This window comes from Osmia lignaria, chromosome 3, assembly GCF_051020975.1.
Source record: "Osmia lignaria lignaria isolate PbOS001 chromosome 3, iyOsmLign1, whole genome shotgun sequence".
NCBI lineage: Eukaryota > Metazoa > Arthropoda > Insecta > Hymenoptera > Megachilidae > Osmia > Osmia lignaria.
Genome location: NC_135034.1, coordinates 6,271,469 through 6,298,601, shown reverse-complemented (window position 1 = coordinate 6,298,601; position 27,133 = coordinate 6,271,469). Strand labels below are relative to the sequence as shown.

General features: G+C 44.8%; 2 protein-coding genes across 8 annotated transcripts in view; both read right to left on the bottom strand.

Annotated features, from left to right (window-relative positions):
• The window catches only part of tyn (trynity), an 86,495-nt gene that overhangs the window by 22,009 nt on the left and 37,353 nt on the right, over positions 1–27,133 (bottom strand). For 3 of the 7 annotated variants that reach the window (XM_034326366.2, XM_034326365.2, XM_034326367.2), the window contains exon 1: positions 4,549–4,873. The exons of 2 other annotated variants lie outside the window; for them this stretch is intronic. The gene's annotated coding sequence lies outside the window, so the exon portion shown is untranslated. Of the gene's footprint in view, positions 1–4,548; positions 4,875–27,133 lie in introns of those variants that run through there. 2 more of the 7 variants (XM_034326363.2, XM_034326362.2) reach the window with 1 other exon arrangement.
• On the bottom strand, positions 22,589–26,632 carry LOC117605258 (gamma-glutamyl hydrolase-like). The gene is made up of 8 exons (XM_034326375.2): positions 26,435–26,632; positions 26,219–26,342; positions 26,097–26,147; positions 25,949–26,023; positions 25,715–25,869; positions 25,554–25,660; positions 25,238–25,463; positions 22,589–25,177 (listed from the first exon to the last, which is right to left on the bottom strand). The coding sequence occupies exons 1-8, from the start codon at positions 26,544–26,546 to the stop codon at positions 25,035–25,037; spliced, it is 993 nt and encodes a 330-aa protein (XP_034182266.2). The 5' UTR covers positions 26,547–26,632; the 3' UTR covers positions 22,589–25,034.

Here is a 27,133-nt window from a genome sequence, read left to right as displayed (position 1 = left end):
GATAACGACCGCTTACAAGCCACGTGGGTGTGAAAATGGAACGCGTTCGAGCACCTATATATTTGCCATATTACGGTAAAATCCGTCTATACGCGTTTAGTGGTCTTTCACGCGTGCCCCAGAAACGATTATCCAGAGTATGTCGCCTACAGTCCATTAGTCATCGCCCTTCGCGATACACAAGTTAAGAGGAGTTCGCTGAACAGGAACCGGATTTTTTCTTTCCGGTGTTTCTTTCGACTGCCTTCTAACGGATTGCCGCAAATGGTCTTAAAACGTTCTCGACCTTCCAGAGAGACGAATCGAATCGATTCGGGATAATCGAAACAGGATAATGGTGAAAAGCGAAGAGACACGTGCAGCAAGGTAGGTACTGTCGAGAGATGGAAAGAACATTAGGGAAAGGAATGCGGGTACGATACGCGCATGCGTTGTAGATCGTCGCGCGCTATTGGCCGATGCGATCACACACTAATCGCGTCGCCTGACAAAGAAGAAAAATGAGACTTCGCGACAAAACGAGATGATACGAGATGATGCGGCGAACTTTGAACGCGAGGATCAAACGTAGGGACAAGTGCTCCCTTTGTGCTAATGTTCTTTCCATCTCTCGATTGTACATAAGCACACGGGACGAAGTGTGTTTTTAGTGCAGTAGAGCGGTTAGTTGGCCGGCGAAATATAAGGACGGGCTAAGAACCGGATCACAGACCGGTAGAACCGTTCCGTTCGCATATTTGGGCTACGAAAAAGTGACCGGCGAGGGTGGCTAAAACCGCCAGAACGAGCACCGGAAATCTTGTAACCTAGCCTAATTCCAATAGAGAATCCGTGACTGAACAAACTGTGTCACCGCGTTATCGTTATTCAAATTTCAGAAGTTAATTTGTTCTTGTTATACCGTTGGCATAACTGTTGCACAGCTAGATTCCGTATATACAAGAATTCGATACAGTGAGCTTTCGCGGCCTTCACTCGTGTTTGTCATCCTGTATCTGGAGCACGAGTACGATCAAAGTGGACGTTTGTCGATCGGTGTACCGTTAATCGATCAATTTGCAAGCGGTACCAATCTGGGTATCTCATCTGCTAGGACGAGGATTCAGGTCAATTTCGCGTCCTTTGCTTTCCAACTCGAGGCCGATTCGTGACCGTATGATTGCGTCAACGTATCAAGATCGAATCCCCTTTAACCTTTAACGGTGATCACTGCAGTGTCCGTATTGCGTTAAAAAGAAAACCTCGCCGCGAACAATCATGAAATGAAATTCATTACTCAAAGGGTTATCCGCTGTGTAGCACAGCCAGGAAGTAGATTTAAAACGTGCTAAGTGTTCGATAATGAACTGCTGTCTCCTTCCGTCCCGTTTCACCTTTCTTTCCTCGAGTTCGTTCGCCTTTACGCGCCTTCTTATTCGATCCGGTCACCTCACCTTTCCCTACGTTTTCCTTTCTTTTCAGGTACCGTCGACAATTGCTAATAATTGCTTTCCGCATCGAGGAGAACAAAAGAAGTTAATCATATATTTTCCATAGAACGCAACATAAGTAATCTAGTTTGTTTTCGAAAACTGATCGCGTTTCGTTCGCGTAATCGGTACGGTTTCCTTTTCACTTTCCTCTTGCTTTCCAAGCGCGCTGTGAACACGCGCCGAGTAAATTACCGAGTTAGAAATTGAGCGTTACTGATTAAGGGCGGAAGAGATAATAGGTAGAGAAGGCGTTCGAGGATATTGTTAGGCATAATGAGACACGTTAAATGCTTTTCGCGAGGGTTCTCCTCTTCCGTGAACGTGTCAGTGTTCGCGGACGAACAATCGCCGCGTCGCCTCGCGTCGCGTCGTTTCAACGATTCTAGAATGGAAAAAACACCGAGACCCGGCTCGACACGCATAAATCGATGTAATTTTCTTGCCATCTTCCATCTTCATTGTTCGCAAATGAGAATTCGTTTAATGCTCGCAAAACAGCCGTTCATTACGAGATTCCATGCGTGTCACTTATGAACGCGACATCCGTTGTGCCGTTCGCGTATATTTTCGCTGAATGCACCGTGAACAGCGGACAGAATCACTGTTTCGAAATGATGCTGACGAAGGAAGTTTCCTCCGATGATGCTTGTCCAAAGTTCGACGATCCGACCGTTCCATCCGCTGGAACCGTCGCGTTACGAGTTGTTCAAATCTCCCACAGATTTACGAGCAGAGCGTGGTTGATGCGAAGAGACGAGTTTTCTTGAAAAATATCTCGAACTTGATAGGAGATTAACGCGAGGCGAGAAATAGCCGAGGAGGATGAAGAAACGTTAATTAACGAGAAAGATTCTCGACGGATAAAATTTCAAAGGGCAGTCGGGTCGGGCAACGATGTAACAAGCCTCGCGATAAGAAGCCTTCTAATTTTAATTACTGAATGTTCCAAAGAATTTTTCACGAAATTCAGACACCGATTCAATCGGTGCCTAGTAAACAATTAGATACGTCTCCGAAGGTGTTCGGTGCTGAAACTTTGTTGAGTTTCTGATTAATAGAGGCGATGACTAGTCTGTCGGAATGAGCAGTCGGTGAGATGGAAGAAGTCGAGCGAGTGTTGGTCAGGGCCGTAAGCAGCCTCGGGGTCAACGTCCAGGCGGCGCCTGGAAGATCCTCCATCGGCTGAACGCGAGATAGTGGGGCAGGTCGTGGCTAAGAAAAAGAGAGAAAACAAAGAGAAGAGGGGGAGAAATGGTGGCAAACGCGAATGGTAAATCGTCGACGAAATGAAAAAGGTTCGATTTGCTTGCTTCGAGGACCTTTTGTACTCTGCGACTTTCCTCTTCGGTCTGGAGAACCATCGACGCGACGCGGTGCACCGTCTTCGGCAAAGAGACGAATAACTTTTTGCTCGTTTAACCGACGAGACACAATGATTTCTCGTCACGGGCAAAATCAAAATGATTCGTTTTTCTTGATTATTCGATTACGTCGTATTTCAGACTGAGTGTAATCGAGATCGATGCGAGCGAGTCTATTAAGATCCAACACCCGATCTCCTCCACCCCACGGCGCAGTATTGAAATTTAATTAACGCCCTGATATCGAATCTCCTTCTCATCCTACAAGCGCGATCGACGAATGACGACAGGGATTTTCAATGAATGTTAGCAAAGTTCGTTCAACCGTGCACCAATGGTTTATGATGGTAACGCGATAAAGGTAAAAAAGCAGAGCTGTTCGAAGGGAAGCGTAGTGAAGATGACGGCGACGATCGCGTTGATGATGATGAGGATGATGATGGTGGATGAAGAAGAAGAAGAGGCTCGTCACGGCGTGGTGAGTTTGCGTGGCGAGTTCTCTTCTTCTTTACATCAACCGCGACTCGATCTGACTCGTATTCGATGGGAAAATCAGAGGACACGAAGTGAGATTTTCTATGAGAACCGATCAAAGTAAAACGCTAGTCGTTTGAGTAAGGAACTTGCCACGATTATAGATCCTATAAAGTTTAAACGACCGCTGGAAATACTTCGAAAGACCATAAAATCATTCGATAAGTAGAAAAAAAGTTGGAAAGTTAATAGTACACCGATGCATCGAGTCGCGTTGTTGCAAGGAATAATCGACAGTGGTATTAAAATGTAAGCACTTCCTCGAGTCAATGATTCGTAGTAAGGTAGTAGCGAAATAACGACGCGGTATGGCGTCGAGTATCGGAAGGCGTTACGCTTCTCTGGCATTGAACTCACCGGCATAAGACGTAAAAGCTCTGCTGTTAAGCCGAAGCAGTCCGACCACCTGTTCACCACACATCCAGCTTCCCTTTTTAACTCTCTACAACTTGAATACTCTGTTGCAAGAATAAATAATAAAGTATCTTTAGAGGTACGAAGAAAGTATGATATCGTAGCGAACTTACAACGTTTCAAACAAATATTTAATTAAAAATTTGGAAGTTATTCAAACAGGTAAGTTTACGCGATTGCCGTGCTGCGTTCTATTCAGAGGGTCGACGGACGACAATCGAAACGTGGTACCAGCAGCATAAAAATTCGGCGTGCGTCACGGAGGAACACGAAATCGGTCACGTATCTCGAATACGAACGCAAACGACGAACGCTTCGAACGAATAAAACTGATCCTCGATAGTTTCTCGCCTGGCAATTTGAACGTTTCGGTTTTACGCGTTGCTCAACCTGGCTATGGCCCTGACTTTGAAGCAACTAGACTTAGACTCTCACCGTGGGAATGCTGGCCACGAGACATTGCTCCGATCGTTTGGAACCTTTACTCTCCCACCCGATCGATCATCGCTCGCAGCTCGACCTAACTTTATCGAAGAATCTTTACTGCTATCGTTAGTTTCCTCCTTTTTCAATTTTCTAACTTCGAACTTTCATTTACCGATACGACCTCGAGGAAATTCGGAACGATCCTGTATAACTCACGAGAAATCTTGAAAAGTCCTTTATATCCGCGAGAATCCTCGATCCATCGTCTGACTTTCAATCATCTTGAACCATCGCGCACCAACTACGTAGAGAATGGTACAAACACTGAACCCGGCACGTACCTTGTCCGTGTATCCACTTGATATCGAACTCAGCTTCCGGGTTGGTCGGTTCACCAGCTCTCTAATCACTCGCTTATCACTGCTACCCCGTTCGAACTTTCGTGTGAAACTTCGCGAACCGTAAATCGAGCAGAGTGATAAACCGGTAAGGAAAGAAAGGGGAAAGAAAATGAGATCGGTGGAAAATAGGAAACGAGAGACGTGCACCGGTCGATCACACGCGACGAAACACTTGGGTCGGGACGTCGTGAACGGGGGGGAGAAAAAAAAAAAATCAACGTTCCTGATGGTTAGGCTGTCGGCACGGCTCTGTCTTCGAGGCGGCGCATCCAGCTCACTTTATAAACCGCGCTGGGTTGGGTGGTGGTCGCGTTTACTTGCCGTTTAAACCTTCCATCTTACTGGTCGCCTTCGTGTAAAAGAGGCAGGCGATTGGCCAGCTAGATCTAGCGGTACCGTCTGCCTCCACGCGAGGGGGATCTCGCTCTTCTTCGATGCTACCCGATGTTTCCGCGCCTCTCTTTCTCTTTCTATCCCCCCCCTCTTTCTCTACCTTATCTCTCTTTCTCTACGTAGTCAAGGTAGAGGCTAGTTACTTCGCGTAATTAGGGAACAGTGACATTTTACCGTTTTTTCTCCTTCTCTCTTCACTCTGACGTCGTTACTCCTTTCCTCGAGCACGCTTCTAGGCGCGATCGCGTTAAACGTGCTCGAGACATCGAGCTATTCACGCGTCCCTGTGAACTGACCACTCGCAAGAATTTCACCAGTAATCAAGAGAACGGGGTTGTCCTCGTTTCCTTTTACAAAAATAATGTCCAAAGAAATCGATGAAAAGGCCAGATGGTTAAAAAAAAAGAAAATTTTATTACAAATGTCTGCAAATTATTTTTCCGCTCAACGGTGTAAATGTATCCTGTTCGCGCTGTATGTACACTCTTGGATAAATAAATAAAATGAACATCGTCCGGTTTGCCCGGCAACATCCGCGTCACGTTGTTTTCCGCGCGCAAAAAGCATCGGAACGAAGATGGAGCGGATGAAGGGGTCTTTCGAGGATCGATCAGCGAAGATCGCAGGATGCATCAGGCTAGCAGGAAGTACGAGGAACGTTCGAACGATGGTTGCTTGGGTGGCAGGGGGTCAAGCTAGGCAATAAGCAAGATTAATTCGGCTCGTCGAATGGCGGAAACCGCGGATGGCGAACTTGAGCACCGATCGCCGCGGCGGAACGCGAGAAGAACGTCTCGCTACGCGATCGACGATCGGAAGACCGTGCTTTTTGCGATTCGCTTTCCTAGACCCCGCTGCTGCGACCGCTAATAAGACGATTTGACTCGCCTCGATACTTTATCATCCGAAGCCGCGCGTTTTCCTGTGAATTCCTCCTCGAGAAGTTACGCCTTTTACGAAACGACGTTATAGTTGCGGTTGTTAAGTTAAATTATACGTATATTCGTGTAACGTCGATTGAAACAATTAAAACTCAGCGAGATTAGAAAGTTGAAAACCGTTAGAAGAAAGGAAAAAAATGAAATATAAATAAATCTCGAAGAATTACCCGTTGAACGCAAACCATCGTCAGATTCCGGAAAATCTAGCACGGCTCTAGCCAGAAGATACCGCGGCTTTATCTCGCGTGTATCCTCCTCGGGATCGATCCTCGACATTCCAGGCATAGTCGAATAGCCAGCTTTGGGCAAATACAGTTGTTCCAGTAGCGTTGGTTCGTTGCTAACAAGGCCGTTAAGCGGAGAAAGAGCGATGGAAGCGTAACGACGCGTACGTGCCCGCGCACGCAACCTCTCGTAATTTCCATTCGGATAAATCGACCACTAAATAAACACACATTACCGCTCGAAACAACCATCCGAAGACGATCAACGAAGAAAGGAGCTAAGTGAAACGTATCGGTATCAGGTATTCGTGTCGCTTTGCCTATAGAATTTCGCGGTATTTCGCGAAGGAAAGATCGGCCAACTTCGACCGATATTTTTACCATGGAAAATCGACGGGGATATCGTAACTGCACCGTAAACGTAACGTTCCTTGCCGACAGTCGTTGATCCATGAAACTGTTATCCACTCGAACGCCAAAGGAACTTTGAAAGAAGAGATCGGTGGGATCGTTCGTTGGAATGCGAGTAAACGACCGAAATCGCGTGAAATTGCTCCTTCAGCCGATGTTGAAATTCAACGTCGATCGCGTTGGGTTAAATTCAACTTTCATCGTCGATGCTTGAAAATTAAGCGAGCTTCAAAGGTAAAACGTTTCGTTTAAAGTTCTACGAACGCTATCGTAGACTTGTTACGCTTGTACCACAGAACGGTGATCCTTTTTTCCCTTCTACGAAAGGCGCGCACAGAAAATTGTTGTGGTTCTCCGTAATGGCGGTCGTTACGCACACGCAACGTTTCAGTAGATCCCGAGGAAGAGTAAACGGGGAAAATTTCGCGGATTTAACCTTGCATTCTCTTCCAGGTTTTCTTTGCCCGATCCTCTTCGAAACGCGTCTCGATCTCCCCTCGTGATCTCGCGTTCCACAGTTCCTCGCCCTTTCGTAATTGTTCTTTATTGGCACGATCCTCCTCTTTAATAGGCGTTTTAGCCGGAGGATATTCGAGCCGTTAATAAAAGACGTATCGAGCTTAAATCGTTTCGCGTGACTTTCCATCGACGAAGGTGTTCGACGTACGCGCGGAATGGTCGATCATTTGACAAACGATCGCAACGAGACGAACGACGCGATGTTGAAAACGCGTTGTACAGCTTTTCGAGTTCTAAACGCGTCCTAAGAACAAAGAAATAACAGCTTCTGTTTCGGAAGCTAGTCGTCCAAGTCGTCCGAGCAATCAACAGAGAACACGACATCGCTACGTGTTCGTGATTAAGAACAAACAACCACGCGACTACGAGACAGGTTTGTCCGCCGACAACGTGGTCACCGACCATGAAGAGAACCGTGGAAAACAATCAACAGAAATCAGCGCCGCTGGTCAGTCTAAGTGCCTAACTGTAGCGTTTTATGCTCGCTGATCTAACTTGCATACGTACAAAGTGGCCTGCTGCGACCACGTGGCAGTATGCAAATCAGCCTTTTCCTACCCTGTCTAACAGCAGTCTTTTATGCGTTGCTAACCGCTTCCCAAGCGTACCCGTATTTTCCACCAGCGATCATACTTTTACAAAGATTTCCTCTTCTATTTTACCTACACGCGTTTGCTCGATCGCGCATCGCTGGAATTCTTGAAAGTTTTGTACAGCTACTTCCGTTCTGTATCACGAAACGAATATTCGGGATAAAAGGAAGCAGTAAATCTAGAAAGAACGTTTACTTATTACCTATTACACTAGTGGAATTAATTCTGGACACTAAAAATATGACGGTACCAATTTAGCTTAGCAGAGTATGAAATAAAGAATATTTTTATTCAAAGTGTCCAGAATGAATTCCAGTATGTATAAATAAGAAAGATGTCTGGTGCAAGATCTGACGTGACACATGGTAACACGGTGTACAGATGGATCTCCAATTAAACGCTTCTGAATCGCAGGAAGTCCTTCGCTGTCCACGGCACCGCTCAAGGTGTCCGTTGAGTATGCAGAAGGTTCTTCGCCGCTTTCGTCCCGGATAAAATCAGCTCGTTTATCTACGCATTCATCTGTCACGCTCGTTCCTCGTGCACCTTCAATTTCGAACATTCATTCCTTTATCCCTCCTCTACGAGGACGGTGCAACGAGGCTTAGCATCTTACGGTTCTTCCAGCCTCTAATAAAGTATCTATTTATCTGTCTATCCGTCCATCCATCGTTGGCCACGGGCGTATACGATTCCCTCGTGGGTCGTGCGAAGTTATTCCACGGTGCGGCTCCGACGATTCTTTAAGAACTCCTCGGGGTTCGCGCGCGGGCGTGGAAAGCTGGTAAATGGAGCCGCGAGAGGAGGTCGCGCCTTTCCACGCGGGTCATCACGGGTTAATCGCTTAATTATGCTGTTGCCCATAATTTCGTTGAATTTTCCCTCGGGCCCTATGCTCGTCGACTTCTTCTTCGACTTTTAGCTCAATATTTAATAAGTCCCACTGTTGTAGCCAGAGTAATTTAAAATCTATCTTGCGTTTTATATAGCGAATTTTCTTTTTTTTTGTTTATCAGCTGAGGGCAAATCAATTCGTGGGAAGAGAAGTCGGAAGGGGAATCGATTGTAATGTTACCAGACAGTCTGCAAGCTCATACACGTAATTCGTTCCCATAATTAATCGGATCGATATAATGGCATCCGTTTCGATGGTTTCTCAGGCTGGCCGGAATAGAGTAACATAGGAAAGGAGGAATAACCGGATTGGTGTGTGTCGAGAACCGAGCGTGGAAAATCGTGAATTAAAGGAAGCAAGAGATCTTGCTTTTCTATTTTGCAAGATTTTAATTCGTTTCAATTCAGCAACAAACGAACGCGTCTTTCTTTTCTCGTCGTTCTAGGTCATTGAACTCTGATAGTGAACGCGTCGGACTCATTAAACGGGACTTAATGTAATTATTTCGCGAGGACTACCAGTAGTTTCGATTTGCTTCCCGTGTCCAGGATGCCGTTAGAAAAGTAAGGATCCTCACGAAATCGTCGAGGGAGGAGAGAGGATCCCGCAACGGGAATCTGCCGGTGAGATGCGAGAGACCGCGAAAAGAGGAAGTCGAAACCGAGGAGAAAGGGTCGTTCTATGCCACTTAATTTGCGTTACGTTACGTTATCCCGCTATGGCTGGTTCCGCGATCCATCGTCGACCGAGTAATTCTTATGATTAGCCTTTATTGTGCAACTTTAATTGCCTATTCTTCTTATTCCGCCGCTACGAGAAGGCATCGGGTTCGGGAGAGAGGGATGAGCGCGAAAATATCTATCGCCTAACGCATCTCTCGTCGCGTGGCACAATAAGCTCTATTACGATGAAAATGGCAATACGCGGCACACTTTGTTAATAATTAACACGATAACTCTTCAAGCTTCTTACGATTCCCCTTTCACGCGTTTCGCCGAACTTCACACCGTGGTTACTCACTGCGATTTACAATTTCAATTATTCATGAACCAATTGTAAATGAAAATACCTCGCAGGAAACACGCGATATACCCTACCCTTTAATCTATTTTTGTAAGAATCTCCCGGCCCTTCCGGTACGCACAGGAAATTAGCAGGGAAGAAATTCCTAAAACTTTTTGCGCAATCGCGTCCAGCGGTGATTACGATCGGGGGAAAAAGGAACGGCACTCGATCAGCCAGTTGGGCCGGTCGTTTCTCGTGATTTCTCACCACTTCCGGCGAGTTTCGCGTCGAAGCATCCTAGCTCTTCTCCTACGCCTCCTCCTCCTCCTCCCACACCAGACGCTCCGGTAATCACTATATTTTAGCCGGTCGACTCGAGCAGGCACCGAGTGTGGTGCGCGGCAGCCAATCAGGTACCATCAGCCGGCTTTCTACTCTTCTTCAGGGTTCAGGGTCGGTCAAGGACTCGCGGACGCCGCGCGCCGCTGCGAACAGCTAGCAGCCGCACGAGAGTTGCTTCCCGGGGCGGATAGCAGCCCCAATAACTACTCAGCTCTTTTTTACTTAAATTACCGGCTCGTTTCGAATTGCGACTTCATTTTTAAAAATTAATTGCTTAGGCACTAATGATCGCCGTGTCGGTCGCGTGAATACCTAACAGAACTAATAACACGCTCGAAAGGGTTGCCTTCGTCATTTCCTTCTTTTAACCCAGACCTTCTGCTACTCGACTCTTTTTCATTCTCTTCTTCTTCTTCTTCTTCTTGCTACTTATTCTTCGTCCTCTCGATTCCGCTCGGACTATCGGTGATTCCTTACCAAGGTTAAGCGTTCAAGCTATTTATAAGCGACGGGGGTTGATGGTCGCGGCACTCGTTGGAAACCTCTAGCAATGATATCGCGGCTGATAAAAACTACAGGAAACATTGTCGCGGTAGTTCAGCTATTTTCCCTGAAAGGAACGATCTCTGCTCGAATCCTGATTCAACGATTCAACCGGCTCGACGCTTGGCGCATTCGGGAGATAATGAATATCCGTTGAACGAGAATCGAGGATCGTTTTTCCATGCGAGCCGAGCATGAAAATGATTCGTACGAGACTCGACCCTTAAAAGGTCCTCTGAACCGCGTCTGCCGGCAGCCCGGAAGTCGATTAGCTGCTTTGTGGACTGCGTCGAATCGCTTGTGCGCCACCGAAGCAACTGTCCCTCTTTCCTTATCCTTCTTCTCTCCCTTTCGCCTTCTTTCCGCGTTTAGAACGCACGATTCAAAGGGAACACGCGATATATCCCGTCCAGCTGGCGGCGAACTAACGATATACACCACCTTCGGAGGCAATATGTTTCTGACTTTCTTGCAGACTCCTACCCGTCAGGATAATCTCGATTTTCAAAGTTATATTATCGACGCGCGAGAGGCAACCCCTTTTCCCCCATAAATTTACCATCGCTATCCGTGATATCACGAATGTCGAACCATTTCCGATTCGAGGAATGCGGTTATTACGCTGTTAATCGAATCGTGCAAACAAAATTAAAAAGTATATCGAAAGCGTAATCGACTTCCTCTTCGGTGTAGCTTTATTACTTTCTTCTCGAAGGAACGTCAGTTTAGCGTTCGTGACCATGGCCGTGGCCGTAAGAACCGGAGGCACCGGTAGCGATAACAACAGCGTTACCTTCTTCCACGATGCCTCGTAAAACGACAAACTTCTTGCTACACGCTGTTACCCGCCTATCACCGTCAATTCGTTCCGCGATTATTAGCATTCAACGACGGAATCACGCGGTGCCCGAGCAATTATCCCTGTTGGAGACACATTAAACAGGTAAGTACGAATGCGCGAAGAAAGTCTTCCGAGGATAGTCTTTACCGGCTAATCGTTTTCTAATTGCTTCACGCTTTTTCTCTATTTGTCCTCCTGCCAGATACACCTGCACATTTTCACGATATAAGAAGGAACGTTGAGTTATTTACGCTAGCTCTCTGTAACACATAGAAATTGCTTCGCACTCGTAGACGAAAGGAATAACCGTGGATAAATTTTCAATCGAGAAAATCTTTGTTCAGTTCGATCCTCGGTATCGTTTGGAATTTCACGGATGGTTCTCGCGTGTCGTTCGATTAAATTGGTGGTTCAGCATCACCCGAAGAAGAAGAATAGCAGCGCGTGTGTCGCGCTCCGCCGACGCTGACACGTTCTTCGTCTCCGCGCGAAATCCGCGTAATCGATTTCCGGACGAGCCGAGGCGTTTGCTCGCGCGAATCGTCTCCGCGCTGTTCGCCATTACCGGCTTCAACCTCTCGAGTCGTGGCGTGCTCGATGCGGTTGCATTATGTGCCACCAACCAACCGTGCCCTTCTTTCTTTTCAACATCTTCCTTGTGGCATCCGCGATTCTACTCTCTCGTTTCCCTTCTTTCATCGACTCGTTTTCGAATTATCTCAGAGAACAACGGGGACCACTTTCCTTTCGAACAACGCTTCGTTTCTTTCACTTGAATGCTCGGGGATTAATAGAAGAAATGAAAAGATATATTTGCCTAACGGTTCGGCGAGCTTACGTCAACGACTGCCGTTAAGAAAGCATCGAAACAGGGTAAGGGAAGAAGAAGAAGAAATAGAAAACGTTTAGAGACACGTTTACGCATCCACTTGTAGTTACGGGATCCAACGAGCACAATAAACAGGTAGCAAAGTAAGCGTAGTATTTTCTGGACGTTACGGGGTTCTCATAGGCGTCAAGTATCTTGTCGAGTACAGGTAAATATGAGGGAAGTTTCAAGGGTTAACTAGCTACCCGGTTGGAAGATAAGAGAGTACACAGTTTGTTTAAAACTGACTGGATTGGATGAAAGTTTCTTAACCCTTTAACTGCGAGTGTGGTTCATGAAAATAAAATGAATATAATAAAAAAAATCTTTTAAAATAGAATATCACTTTGATAATATAATTTAAAATTAGAGCGATCGGCCGTGCTAAAAGTACCCGCAGTTAAAGGGTTAAACACCACGTACGGGATGTATTTCTTGACTGAACTGGTGTACAGAAGGGGTTAAAATGGATCGTGTGCGGGAAATAGCGTGCAGCAAGAGGTATTCAATTTTTCCCGGCTCGAAATGAATTCTCGATCGAACAAAACAGTGAGGTAGTTAAATCGTTAGACGAGAGCACTTAACGCACGTCGAAAGTCTGTTTACTCGTTTATGGACGTGTTTCATCGTGCAAATTATGTCATTACGATTCCGTTATTGGAAACAAGTAAATTACTAGCCTTCGTGACTATTGTCAGCCCCGGGTTTCTAATCCTCCTTAGCTCGAACTTGACGCGGCGTGAAATCAAGATTCAAATCTTTCCTCGAAACTGCTTTACCCGAGCGTCCTGCCTCGTCGTGGATAACGAGTTCTTGAAAATCTTCTCCCAGCAAATTGTAATCTGTACACGCGACTCGGATACGACGAAACCATTACGTTGAAGAGGACGTTTCCGACTTGAATTTTCCATTCGTCTTGGCCACGGGTCAGAAACCTGTGTGCCGCGATGAATCTCGGGTCAGCCCATACGACAGCTAAGTTACGCCACGCCAAAGTGCACCTGTGCACTTGCCAACTGCACTCGACGGTTTATATTCCAGAGCCTGGCTACGTAACAACATTCACGAACCGTGTCGTCCTGTTGGCGATACCGGCGACGTGGACCAGCAGCCGGTGGTGACATCCGAGACCCGTCGCTTCCTTCTCCGAGCAGTTTCCTCATTCCATCGCAAAAGCAGTTCTACTCTTCCCTCGCCTCTCGTGCCGTTACATTTCTCCTTCATCCTTCTACTTTTCTTTCGCGCCTTTCTTTGTCCTGCTCTTCCTCTTCTGCGGTTGCAGCGAATCGTTCGTCATATCGCGGTTCCAATGATACGCCACCGCAATCTCGGCTCGCTATGCGTACGCGGCAACGCGTCTGCACAATTTTCATTTACGATAAAACCACTGATGTTCGAACGTTCAGTTAACTGGGAAATAGAATGGAAATAAGGCTCTCGTATTCCTTACATTCGATGCTTCATACTTTAGAACACGGGGTACAACACTGTGTAGGCGTTTAGTGAAGGTGGAGAGAGGGTTTCGTCTCACCGGGCGCCTTTGGTTCGGGCCGGGGACCGCTAGGTGGCGGCGAGATGGATCAGCGTTCTCGCTGGCGGTCGCCCGGCATGCAGTTCAAATCTATAGGAGTCCCGAATTGCGGTATGATAGGTGTCTGGGGCAGGGTTCGTCTGTCGTCAGCCCCACTGACGTCTTTTTCTCCCCTGTTCTACAACTGTTTGTAAAAATTAGAAACTAGGGCAGATGAATTCGATGCCTGGTCTTCCATTGTCCATTGACATCTTTACTCCCACGATTGCTTCTATTATCAGATCTACAAGTCGCGATCCCAACATCGTGAGAGTTTTGTAAATAGACGATTCTTACTAAAGATTTGCTGCCGCGAGCGCCCTGCACGCAGGTGTAACAGAAGTGGTGCCGCGAAGCGTGAAAAATCTTTCTCGAAGGGGAATTCAATCGACGGTAACGGACAGGGTACATTCGTTTTCATGGACGCTTGTCCAGAAGCAGGAACGCGGATTCTCGTTTAAATAATCTCGCAGTTAGCAGATACGTATCGAGCCTGATACAGGCTTGACTTTTTCCTGTCGCCGCGACGCGCCGCGCCGTCTTAAGGGCAGAGACTCCTTCGAGGCCTCCTCCGAATCGATGTAAGCGCCATTGGAAAGAATCGGGCAATCGTGAAAACACATAATTGAGAAATTCGACATTTGACGGTGTGACATCTAACGTCATTATGCAGAATAAGAAACGAAAGTGAGGTGGCATAGTTGCCAAATCACATCATTTGAGAGTTCTATCGCGGTGTTGCCGCATCTGTGACCATCTAGCAAAATGAATTTGCTCGAGCCGAGCGAGATTTTGATTCCTGGCGGACATAGAAAAGGACAGCGCGAGAGAGAGAGAAGGAGTATAATGAATGAAACAACGTAGGGCCGATCGGCGTAAATATAGTCACACGCTACGACAGATTCGATGAGACTTTGTAATACACATAACGTATGCGACTATAAGACTTATAGGAATAAAAACTATATGGCATTAATAATTTCAGGAAAGAAATGAAAAATAAAGACATGTAAATTGATCTGTAATATACAATATTTATCGATTGAAATATAATCAATAAATATAAAAAATGCCTCTTCTTTCTCCGCGCCGTCTACATCGTCGATTCCCATGACAGCCACTCCAGCCACGTGTTATTGAAATCTTTTTCATTTGAAATATAATAATGAATTTTAATATAATTGTACCTGCATATACAGAGTGTCCCAGTCTAAGTGTGACAGAATTATATTAAAATTCATTATTAATTTCTTTATTTCTTATTCCCTTCTTGAAATTATTATGTCAGGTAGTTTTCATTCCTATAAGTCTTATGGCCGCGTACTTACGTTATGTGTATTATTTCATTCATTCTACCCCTACCAGCACCACGAATCCGCCGTTCTTTGATGTTTCCGAACATAGAAAAGGATAGCGCAAGAAGGATAAACAAAGAGAGAAAGACTCACAAGCACAACATTTAACCCAATATTATGGTATTAAATGTTGACCAATTTATATTGTGTTTAACTTCATTTTAATCAGAAAAATCTTCTCCACATGATAGTGAAATTTTTATTAAAATAAAAAACTTTATTCTGTGCATTAGTATGGTCACATTGACACGGGGCATTTAAATGAAGGCAATAAATCCCGGTTTTAGTCCCTCTTTCGTCTTTAGCTACTGACTCTTTCTAATCAGTGTTTACTGACTAGGCAATCAAATTTGAAAAATGATTCTCCTATTCCATAACAGTTGCGGAGTGGACCGGCAATAATTATGTACATTTATCGAGTTTTCACTGTATATGGTGCAAGTTTTATAATTCATTTTTCTGGCATACCATTTCAAGTATTCTATCTGTAATTTAATTGATGAAAAATACATGATTATAAATATGAATAAAAAAGTTTGATGGATGCACACATTAGTACATGTATTGTTTCATTCTCGAACCTCTTTCTCTCTCGAGCGTCCTATTCTTTTCTATGTCTGGCAGGAATCAAAATCGGCTCGAGCCTGTTGCAATTGTAACAGATGTGGCAACAGCGTGACAGAAGTCTTAATACGATGCGGCAACTATGCCATACTTCTGACTATATTCGCGTAGCTGTTTGTGGTGTCAAATTAGAATTTACATTTATCGACTGATTTCTGTTTTTATCGACCCCGATGATAACGTGGTCAAATATACCATCAATGCCTCTGACGGAAAATCAGTGAACTATTCTTCCGTCTATTTGACGTCTGATGCGTGCAAATCGTAAATTTCGTTTTACGTCTTCCAGAAGTGATAAATTGTGAAAAGTCGAATTTCAGTGACATTGTGCTAGTTCAAGGAAGGGTGGTCTGGTGTGCTATGGGTGAAAAAACCATTAAATCGTCCAATATTTGCTAAAATGCAGCCGAACGCAGCATTCGGCAGCCATGTTGTTTGCCTACAACATCGTCTGTCTCAATCTTACAGTGTCGAAAATATCATTTTTCTCAACGTATGGTGTTTATTAGCGTTCAAACGGACCAGACCACCCTGTGGTGAAGTCCACCCGTGGGTGCTGTACCCGCGAAAATTTCATTTGTGCAATTATCGAGACGAAAAACGAAATCTACGAAATCGAGTGTCTCTCTCACGCATGGCATATACGTGCATGCTTTCCGTTGATTGTGTGAGCGCACGCATACAGGCCATGGCAGAAGGAGTCTGTGCCCTTAAGATATCCTACGGTCGAGTCGCGAACACGCTTCGTTTTTCTTCTTCTTCTGTCGCTTTTCCTGTACGTTCTTGCTTCGATTCCGCTTCGACAAGTATGAACGAGAACGTCCGCACCGGTTTTGCTCGAACCTTCGTTATTCGACACTGAATTCATCGATGGAGAATCGTCTGTCCTTACGTATTGTAAGATTTCTAGGCGGCCGAGCAAGAACTTATTTGATGCGTTCAATCGTTCGTAACATTGTAATTACATTTTTATTCACCAGGCGACTGTGCGGAATGACCCCACACACCGATCAAGTTTTTCTTTTAGAAATCTGAATTCCGCATGCAAATCTTGTAATCTGTAGTACCGATTCAATTATCGTGTCTTTGAATGTTTAATTTGGATCCGAGCTCTCATTACACGTATTCGAATGAATTCGAAGCGATTGCCAGGTTGTCGCTAGCTACATCTCGGGGAGGGAATTTTCTCGTTAAAGGTAGAACACGGGCAGAACTAAGAGGGTAAAAGGAAACAGATGCAGCAAGAAACTTGGAAGGAAGTTTGATGAACAACCAGTTGTCTCGAACGAGTAGATACGCTGCATACTCGCAACACACTTATCGGACCCTGCTATTCGCTTGTCCAAGAAACTGTCGGGAAACAAACGCGAGCCAAGCGCCGGGCTACTTACGAAATAAAACGTCCAAGAGAGGATGGAAACAGACGGTCGGATGATTGTTAGTTTCCAACGAACGAACTACTCGACGTATGAAGCGTGTGTTACAGGTAAAAAGATTCTTGAAAATAGACTCCGGTAAGACCACGAGACACGATAAAGCTTTTAAGTTTCACGAGTCTCACGTGCTTCTTCTGTATCGTGTTAAAATATGAATTTCATCCAGCGGGACGCGCGTTCCCTTCCTGAATTCCAGGATCGAATCTCGCCGCGGTTGGAAAATCGAGGAAGAAGAGCACCGTCCGGAGCGGCGCATTCTTGAAATTAGAAACCCCCCGATAAAATATTTCAACGAAGAAGAAGAAAATGAAGAGAAGACGGATATCGCCGAGAGATTTTCCGTAGCCGATTACGGGATAGAACGGAGACGAATGCCGGAATCGAGCCAGGCGGATCTCCGCTGACTCGTTGCACCGCTGCTCGCTCTGTTCAAGGTCGTCCAAGGTCGTCCGAGAGGAGCAAGGACCTTGAGCAAGGGGCTCGAGGTAAGGCTCGTAACAAACTGGTCCCCCGGCCTTTCACGTCGAAAAGCAGCAGAGTAAGACAAGCTGTCGTGGAAAACGTCACTCTTCGCCGACGTTTTGTCCATCTTATTCTGCTTCTTTTGCTTTCCCTTGCTCCTCTTCTTCGCCATTCCTCCCTTTATCCCTCGCTCGTTTCATTTCGTCGTCCACCTGGTATCCGGCTCTCAACCAAGATCTTCTATCATTCTGATACGCAAATGGCGAGATCCTTTTTTCTTCTAATTCTCATCCGTTCTTTTACCGTTGTTTCTGCACGATCGTTTTTCTCTTTAATACCTGTATAATCAGGTAATTAATTTCCTCTTAGGTTATTTCAGAGAACAGGAAGAAATGTAAATTACATAATCTCGGATTATCGACCATTCCAGTTTATAGGCTTGCACACGAGGTATACGGACAAATATTATAGAGTTTTGCAGGAATCGGAATGACGGTGGATGCCAGGTTTGCGAAACGATGGAAAAAGCGGTCGAATTACCGAAAAAAAAAAGGAGCAAACTTGCACGGTAATATAAAGTAAGGGACGGCTGGTATAAAGTTGGCGCCACTTTGCTCGTAGGATGTTTCAAGGGAGAAGGATGAAGGCTTCCAGGAGCCGGCTTCGACTTCCTGCATCGCGAACATCTTCTTGCCGGTCATTTTTTTCAGACCGCGTTATTTGCGTAAACCCTCGCACGATATTCCTTCTAAGCTACATAGGTACAAGCCGCGGTTCTGCTATTTTCTCTTCTCGCGTACCTCAACACATTCTTCCCCTGCACAGCTCGATTCTCGCAACTAACAGTGAAACGACTGTTCCTTTTACGCATAGCAACAAGAATAATAACCATGTTAATAACAGTAGTTACAATCGTTCAATTCCTAATTTCATACAATATCTGTTGCAAAGTACCTTGGAAATAAATTAATTTCGGTTACCTGCAATTAGATAATAAGGTAAGAAGAAGATGAGCAAAGTGATCAGCGCGCAACGGTAAGCAGATACCCGACGCGTCGCGTTGCAGCGTTCGCGGTAATTTTCGAAAATTTCAAATGATATTTGCAACGATAATAATTGATTCCTATACACGTATTACGAGTCCCTAGTTCACGCACGAACGGGCACCGTAAGAAGCGCCAAAGAAAATGCCAGGATGGAATCCGGTCGAGCCTGTGTCACGCTCGACACGCTGCATCGGTTCCACTACGGACCCCAACGTCCCTCGCTCGTCCTCTTCCTCGAAATTTTTTCACTCTATTCTTGTCTCAGAGTACTTCTTACGCTACTCCTTTCCCCTCTTATATCTACGATCCTGGAGTCGAGGTCGCGGAATAATTATGCAGCCGGAAGGACGATGAAAGAACCTGATTCACCGATTCGCTATCGACTACACACGACGAGCCAGTTTTTCTCAGGGAAGTTAAGAAGTTAACGGTACACGAAGATTTTCAAACCGAATCGTTTCATTACGTAAGGTGACTAGACCCATGGAACGTTCGTTGTTCCATTCGTTTTTCAACTTGAATAATCCCAGATGAACGAACGCAAGTCCGAAGATTCTCACTTATTTCCGGGTTTAAATATAACTGCGACTTAGATGGGAATATCGCGAGAGATATTGCTCGAGAATCGATCGATCGATCATGCTCTTCTATCCGCGAGAGACGTGCTCGCCATTTCAAACGATCGATCGCAATTCTCTAGAGTTGGATGTATTTTTATGGAAACGCGTTATAGTTGAAGGATACAGTAGTGGGTGATCAAATTATTAGAGCCACTCGCATAAAGCATAGAAACGCCGAGTTATTCGCGTATAACAATAAGCCCTACCCGTAATCCGTTTTATCATCCAACCGTACCAACTGCGCGTGTATCCTCGTGTCCCGTTTACAACATAACGATAATAATAAATAGTCTTCCGTTCCGGCCGATTATCCTGTCACTCGGCCGAGCTGAAACAAACAGGCAACCGGCGGGGTCCGTGCGCCGCGTCGCCAACTTTTATTCTCTGCGTTATTATCCGAATGGGAAGCGAAACGAGAGAGGGACGAGGGGTTAAAGAAAAAAGAAAAAAAAAAGAAAAAAACGGTACACCGTCGTGCTCTGGTGTCACGCGAGTATTTACTCGCTCAAAAAGTCGCTTCGCCATCCGGTTCACTCGTGCACTCCATTCTCGCTCGTTGCACATCCTCTTCCTATTCACCCACCTTACCGATTCCTCCATCTCTTCCGTTCAACTTTTCCCTTTCCGCGTTTTTCCGTCTCCAAGTATAGGTCGATCGACCGTGCTCGTTTCTAGCTCGATAATTCCCTAATTACACGAAATATAGCGTTTCGAATCTGGTAATAGAATGCAAAGCCTTTTTAAAAAATCTTATCCCAACGATACACCTACGTAGACGGAGGAATTCATTTGCAAGGGTACTGGAAAGTAGCGGGCACACGCGTTCAATACTTTTACCCTCGACTTTGAACAATGCCAGAAGAGAACGTTCTCATAGTTCGCTACCACGGTCAAAGTAATTAACATTTTAATATACCTGAAGCATCGTTAGCGGCGTCGTCGCTGTTCGCGAATTCCTACGTTTCATCGTTCACTCTCGAAAGGCAGATAACCCTTCTATTCGAAAGATTCGTCGACGATGGGGAAAAGAGAAATGGGAATACAGGGAATATTCGGAAAACACGGAAGCCTGGTTAAATGGAAGTAAGGTCTTCGGTCGTCTCGAGCCGGTAAACGCGTAAGTACGCACACGAGGACGAAAGAGAGTACCGTAATCGCGTTTCGTCGTGAGGAGGACACGCGGGTGCTTCTGATCCTCGCATTGTCCGCGAGCGTGTGCAGTTCGCGGCTCGAGCGGTTTCACCGGGTCCTGTTCCCTCAATTAATAAAAGTACTGCAAAAAACGGGACCGTGGTTGTAATTAAAGCGCGACACGGAAGACGGTGTTCCCTGTCGGAACGCGTTCCCTCGACCGGCTAGGATGAAAGAACGAAAGAGAGGACAAAACTGTTGGACACTGGTCATGCTTCATGCCAATTTAACATTCGTCCCCTGGTAAGCGGGCTGGAGAAGAGAAAGGAAGACGCGGAAACGAGCCACAACCCCGACAAATGCCTAACCTTGTCATATTTTATGTTACATCTTAGCAAATCAAGATCGTTAACCCTTTAACTGCGGATGTGGTTTGTATACTACTAAAATAAAAATAAAATAAAATATCACTTTGGTAATATAATTTAAAATTAGAGCGATCGGCTGTGCTAAAAGTATCCGCAGTTGAAGGGTTAATTGATGAACTCCCTTTGCAACTTTAAAGTCGTTTACACCGAGTGAAAGCGCGAGGGTGTGGACCAGTTCGGTGATTAGAAGTGGATCGGTATTTCAGTTAAATGGAAGCTATCCACCGAAAGGCTGATAACGCTACAGACTGCATCGATTTGCAGCTAGTCATCCGGATCGTTAACAGAGCAGCGAGGAAGCGCGAAGGAGCATCCGCAAGGCAAACGATACCGATAAAAAAAGATCGTCCGAGTATCGTCGAAGCTTCGTTCGAGTCGGAATGAACTGGAGGTTATTTACACCAGTCAAGGCAAAAAGCGAAGCGGCTGCCCGACCGCGGGATCGGTTCTCCATTAAATAAAATCATCCCCAGCCTCTCTCTTTCTCGCTCCGTAAGGTGTGCGAACCGACGACCAATTATTCAGATCCGCGCGATTACAAGACAATCGAGTGATTTGCCGGTAAGAAAAAGAAGAAGCTTTTCGTGCGAAACTTTCAAACTGCTGTTTCTTCTCGTCCTTCGAAACCCACCGCCCTCGGAATATTAGGCATTTTTCATAAAATATGCCTTTTTAATAAAAGAAAACAAGTTTGGTCAATTTCCTTCGAGCAACAGCACCATCAGCGAACGGTACTCGTTAATAAGATCTGCATCAGATCGAGATTTCTTCTTTTTCTTCGTCGTTTCCTCGCTACTCTGCATCGCCCATCCGTTGGTTCTTCGAGTTTTCTTCCTTTTGCCAGCATTAGCCAAGATGACGGTTGCACACGATGCGAGATGATGGCTGGTCCGACTATAAACCCGGAGTGGAATACGCGTTCATCGTGGTTAATGTACTGGAATGGCGATGAATTGATGGTCGTACGTGCATACGCCGGAAGACCGGGCCGCCGAAAACTTCTGACACAGAAATCAGCCGAACCAACCAGTGAGTACCGCTACTCCTTTATTTACACCGGCGAAATATTTCGTAATTGCTTTCTTCTGCATCGTTTTATAAACATTCTTAATAGAAAAACCCTGTCGCGTAGTTTATATCTTCCCGTCGTTAGAAACGGCTCCGTTCGGAAAGGTACGCAGAGACCAGTTCTCGTTGCACCTGATTCCTGGTCATGGACCCCCGAGTCGATATACATATGCTCGCGCAAGTAGCGAATGCAAGCCGGATTAATCTCTGGCAATTTATGAGACATTAGCCGGTCGACCTTCCGGTACGTGGACGGTTATTACCACGAAGAACCCAGGTGGAAGAAGAAGGAGAAGAACAGGAGGCGAGTTAAAGCTACATACTTCGAAGATTCAGTTCGATTCACGGGGAACGGCTCGATCTGCTCGAGGTGTTCGACTCGATCTATTCGTCGTCAGCTTCGTGTAGCGTAACGACGCTCGTGGGCAGGATGTACCGTTGCTGTCACCAAACACCAACGGCGACGACTCTGCTTCCTTGCCCGTCTCGGGCTTCGTGGATCAAGATACCAGGAGAATTCCCGCGAAACCAGTCGAGAACACTGTCGCGTGGCTATCAGTGATGTTCAACGGATGTAGATGCGACTAAAAGATGCACGGATTACGACATCGCGTGATTTAATATCCGACGCCAACTCGACGCTGCCGGTCGCGTCTTCGAACGCACGGATAACGTAATTACGCATAATTATGCGAAATTAACGCCAAACGAATCGACAAGTTGCCTTTGATATGCCAGCTTTTCACCTGTTCATTTATTTTTTGAAGAAACAAATAATCGAACGAGACAATGGTAAAAATACCGTGATGAAACGGAACCGATTTCCTGATGGATGCCGCGAGAAAGAAATACGACAGCAAGGCTGGGTGTAATAATTGGAGAACGTTGCGATTACACGGTCTATCAGAATGAAATCCTTCGAGATTTTAAGACCGTTTCGTTTCGTTTCGTTTCCTCTCTTCTCTTCTCCTCGTGGTCCTTTTTTTCGCGCCGTTAGCCGACGTTTCACGCCTCGACGAGAAACGACACGCCTGGCGATCGTTGATCCGGAAATTCGTGGTCAACGTTTAGTCGCACGCGGCCAAAGAAAAGAGCGCCGACCGGAATGCGGACAACCGCGGGATTCGAATCGAATTAGAGCAATGAAGAATTTACTCGGTGGTAATAATTTCTTTCTCGATCGATCGTTTAAACGGTAGCTGCAGCGTTCACGGGCGATTAACTCGTGGTACTTCGTCTACAGGGTGGAATCGAGGGTAAGGTGTACCTGCCCAAGGGCATCCAGTTGACCATGTCTGATCTGAGAAGATAAAAATATCCAACCACAAATTCCATCTAACTTACAATTTCACCCGTAACCTTGATGTTCCTAGGAATATTTTTTGAAATGCTCCGATTAAGCGTAACGAGCTATGTAGCAAGGGCAATCTTCTATGACGCGTAACGAGGTCCCCATTATCGTTTGCAACTTTAATGGGAGTCAAGAGAACGACCGTCCTCAAACGGGTGTAATTTATACGGTGTCCGTCCACCACGGAGAACGTCGCGTTCTCAACCCCGAGATTCCATTACGTTGACCCCCGTCTCGAGCTGCTCCAATTAACGCGCGTCGCGTCGCGTCGTTCGTCTTTTCGTTTACCACTCGTTACGAGTGTGCGCCAATCGCATCGGGAATTAAGCTCGATGGGACCACAACGACGAGCCTGCTAACCGTTATCGTGGCTACCGTAAACGATTTATCGAGGCCATCGAAATCGGACGTCCGATATCGATCGAGGTTACGTTCGAACGGAACACGCTCGATCGAGTTACGATAAACACCGGCTCGAAGACCTTGAATTTACACGCGTATGCGTGTCGATCTAGGTCTGCAGGTTACACTTACGCTTCCTCGACGATACTCTAATTATCATACACATAGGCATGCATTCAATGGCGCTAAAAAGTTTCGAGTGCTCGAATGGTGAGGAAAGATATTGGAGTCGCAGGTCGTGTTCCTCGAGCCGAAATAACTGGAGATTAATTGGTCGTGACCGGAGTACAACGGGGGTGAAATGGAAAACGTGTCGAACCTTTTAACCGGTCAGAAAAAATACTTGACCAACGTGTTCCTCGTGCGCTTGGTTGGTGGTACCAATCGCAACCAACGGGCCTAATCGCAAGACCTGGTCGCACTCGACAAAACGATCAGCAAATAACTATCTTGCCTGCCATCGAGACTCGAGTACTCTACCAGCTCTCGAATACCGAACGTTGTTATGTGGAACGGCGTTTGTCGTGGTACAGTTACCGTAACGTCATCGAGCACATCCTTGCGGATTGTCCAGAGAAGAAGGACACGAATCAACATCGATTAACATATTTTTCGATCGTTAACCTATGATTCTTGGAAAATAAAAAAAAAATTAAAAAGAAAACAAGTGGTCGCATATCTTATTCCTTCCGACGTGTTTATACCTGATCCTGTATTAAATTATTAGACTGTTAGTTGGGTAACCGCGAGGGGTGCGAGCTGCATGGAAAATTATGCGTGTGCATAGAAGGCCGAGTTAAGTGTCTGGCCTAATGGACAGGTACATAATTTTACAAGGGTTCTTTCCGGCCGCCAGCAACACTGAACACGACAGACCCTAGCTTCTTCCTACGAGACTCTACTAGATCTTTGATCTGAAATTAAATTACCACTGGCTGGCTGGCTGGCTGGCTCCACGAGTTGACGATAATTTTCAACCACAGTCCCACCACGGTGTCCCGTCAATTTTATTTGTTTACGAGCTAGCAGCTGTCGTCCCATAACCCGTGTTCGCTGTTAGACTTTTCATACAAGCTACGTATGTATCTACTTTACCACCGGCACCAAAAACCGAAATCTGTAGATTATTTTAGCACTAACCTTAACCATTGTACATTTTCCGAACATAACTATATTATAATCACATATTCATATCAAATGCGTTAATTGCGGAGATACTATTTTTATGTATATCATGTATGTGGTTGAATGGGCATACGCCCGTATAATGATAATAATAATAATAATTGCAAACCCAGAGCATATGTATTTTCGATACCACCAATACCTATATTATATCTTTATATTAAAATTCCATTTTAATTAGAATTATCCTTGTCCTTGAATAAGTAGCATTGTACAAACGAAGAATTCTTTAACCCAGTATAAGTCACCGGGTAATTATATATTAGACTTAATGCCTCAACTTTCTTTGATGGAAATTTATGATTACTTTTCCGTGCTAAGTACAAATGATATTTATTAGTTATTCGTACGAATTGAAATGTATGTATGTACATACCTTCGCTAACGAAAAATTCGGCAAAGTATACAGCAGCTTTAGTGGGGTGGTTTCCATGAGGGATTTTCCCGATAATCCACTCGTATAAATTTTTCTCCGGATGAAATTGTAACCCATAGAAAGGGAAAGTAACATGTTCCAAGGAGGAAATATATCGAAGTCCGTCTAAGTCGCTGTTTAAGGATAATACTCGAAACTGATCGTATATATGAACAGTTTTTAAAGCCTACAATTTTTCGTCAATATATCGCTATTTGTTAATATTATATTATATATATATGTATATATTTTTGTGTACTTAACGAAGGAGATTTACTTTTTCCGTAATGCAATAATGATGAAAGTTGGAAGTCACATTATCGTTCTCTAATATGTCTATAATGTTCGTAGAAGCATCTTTAAACAATCTACTATTCTCGTAGCCTAAAAGGCAAAGAAAGGATTACACACTCATTATTCAGAGTACGTTGTAATTACCTGGCTGAAATTCAAGAGGAAGTGATTGATCATAGCTGTTGCAGAGTTTTCTATGTTCGGTGCGTCGTGCAACCAAGTATGTTAATAGCTCAATTCCCAAACATATCCCCAAAATTGGAAAATATTCGCCATTTTGATTCATTCTTTTCGCAATTCTACGAAAAAAAATTAATGTTTAAGAACCAAAGCGATTCACCTAGCACGCTTATTTAACCATTTCGTGGAATGTATTACTTGTAAATGTAATCACCAGCGTCGGCGTATCCATTGGATCGATTGAAATTCGCACTACCACCAGGTAATAAAACTCTACCGAAAAAATTTCAAAATCAAACTGAGCTAAAGAGAAAGTATTCTAAAATTTTCTTACAATTAAACGCACCCGTTAATGTTACTTAATATGTTCTCATAATATGATTTCGACTTTCCGATCCTACAATAAAGACGAATTAATTAATTAACGTTAATAGCGTTACATATTTATAGACATCGTAATACATTTACCAAATTGGTACAACCCTTGCACCGGCACCCTCTAAAAAGTTTACGTAAGACGCAGCAATATAGCTATTGTACTTATTTGAATATACTCTCTTCATATAAGTACTTAATTCTTGCGTTAAAACACCTTCGAAATAAGAAATATATAATGAGAGCAACAGATGGCTAATGAAAGAAAAACTTATCGTAGACAATATGCAGAATAAAATATCTAAGTACCTATTATTGGCCTGTTATTTACCGCAGTGGGATGCACACGAAACGTTGCGACGATTGTAAAATGCAACATAACGAGTGAAAAAACAATACATATTAACACCTTCAACGACATCGTAGAACTGATTAATATTCCAGAACGATCACCAGAACGACTAGCTAGACAGACTGACTACAACAGAATGAAACATTCCATGAAAGAAAGCTCAAATACCAATTGTGGGCGTCATTGAGTATGCAAGATAATGCACACTATCTAATCACGATACCGAGAGGTCATCCAACAATTCGAACAGAAAAACTGCTGTATAATAACTAACTCTATTTTCAAGATAGGCAAGATAAATTGATGTAGGAAATGAAATTTTGTTTTAATACCGAATAGACTTGGACAGATTTATTCGATTAGAATGCATCCATTCTTTGAATAGCAGAATTATCAGTTTGTTAGGGAAACCGAACGCCGATGTTCTACGATTTTGTATTATACTAAAGTCGGCGTAGAATTTTTTCTTTTTTTTTAATGGCCATTATGTATGTTCCTATATACTGCGCGGCGTTATTAGCGAGCTATCTGCTCGAGCATCTATGGAGCATGAACATCTTCTGCGGGACTTGTCAATTATACAGATTTATGATCCCTCCCTTCTTCCTTCTTTCACCCTTGGCTATGGTCCGCCTGCTATCTTCGCCGCGTTTTCT

Coding starts and splice junctions, on each gene's coding strand:
- LOC117605258 (XM_034326375.2), bottom strand. CDS start 26,546: ATGTCGTTGAAGGTGTTAATATGTATTGTTTTTTCACTCGTTATGTTG. Junction 26,343..26,434: donor AAATAACAGGCCAATAATAG/GTACTTAGATAT, acceptor CTTATTTCGAAG/GTGTTTTAACGCAAGAATTA. Junction 25,464..25,553: donor ATTATTGCATTACGGAAAAA/GTAAATCTCCTT, acceptor GAAAAATTGTAG/GCTTTAAAAACTGTTCATAT.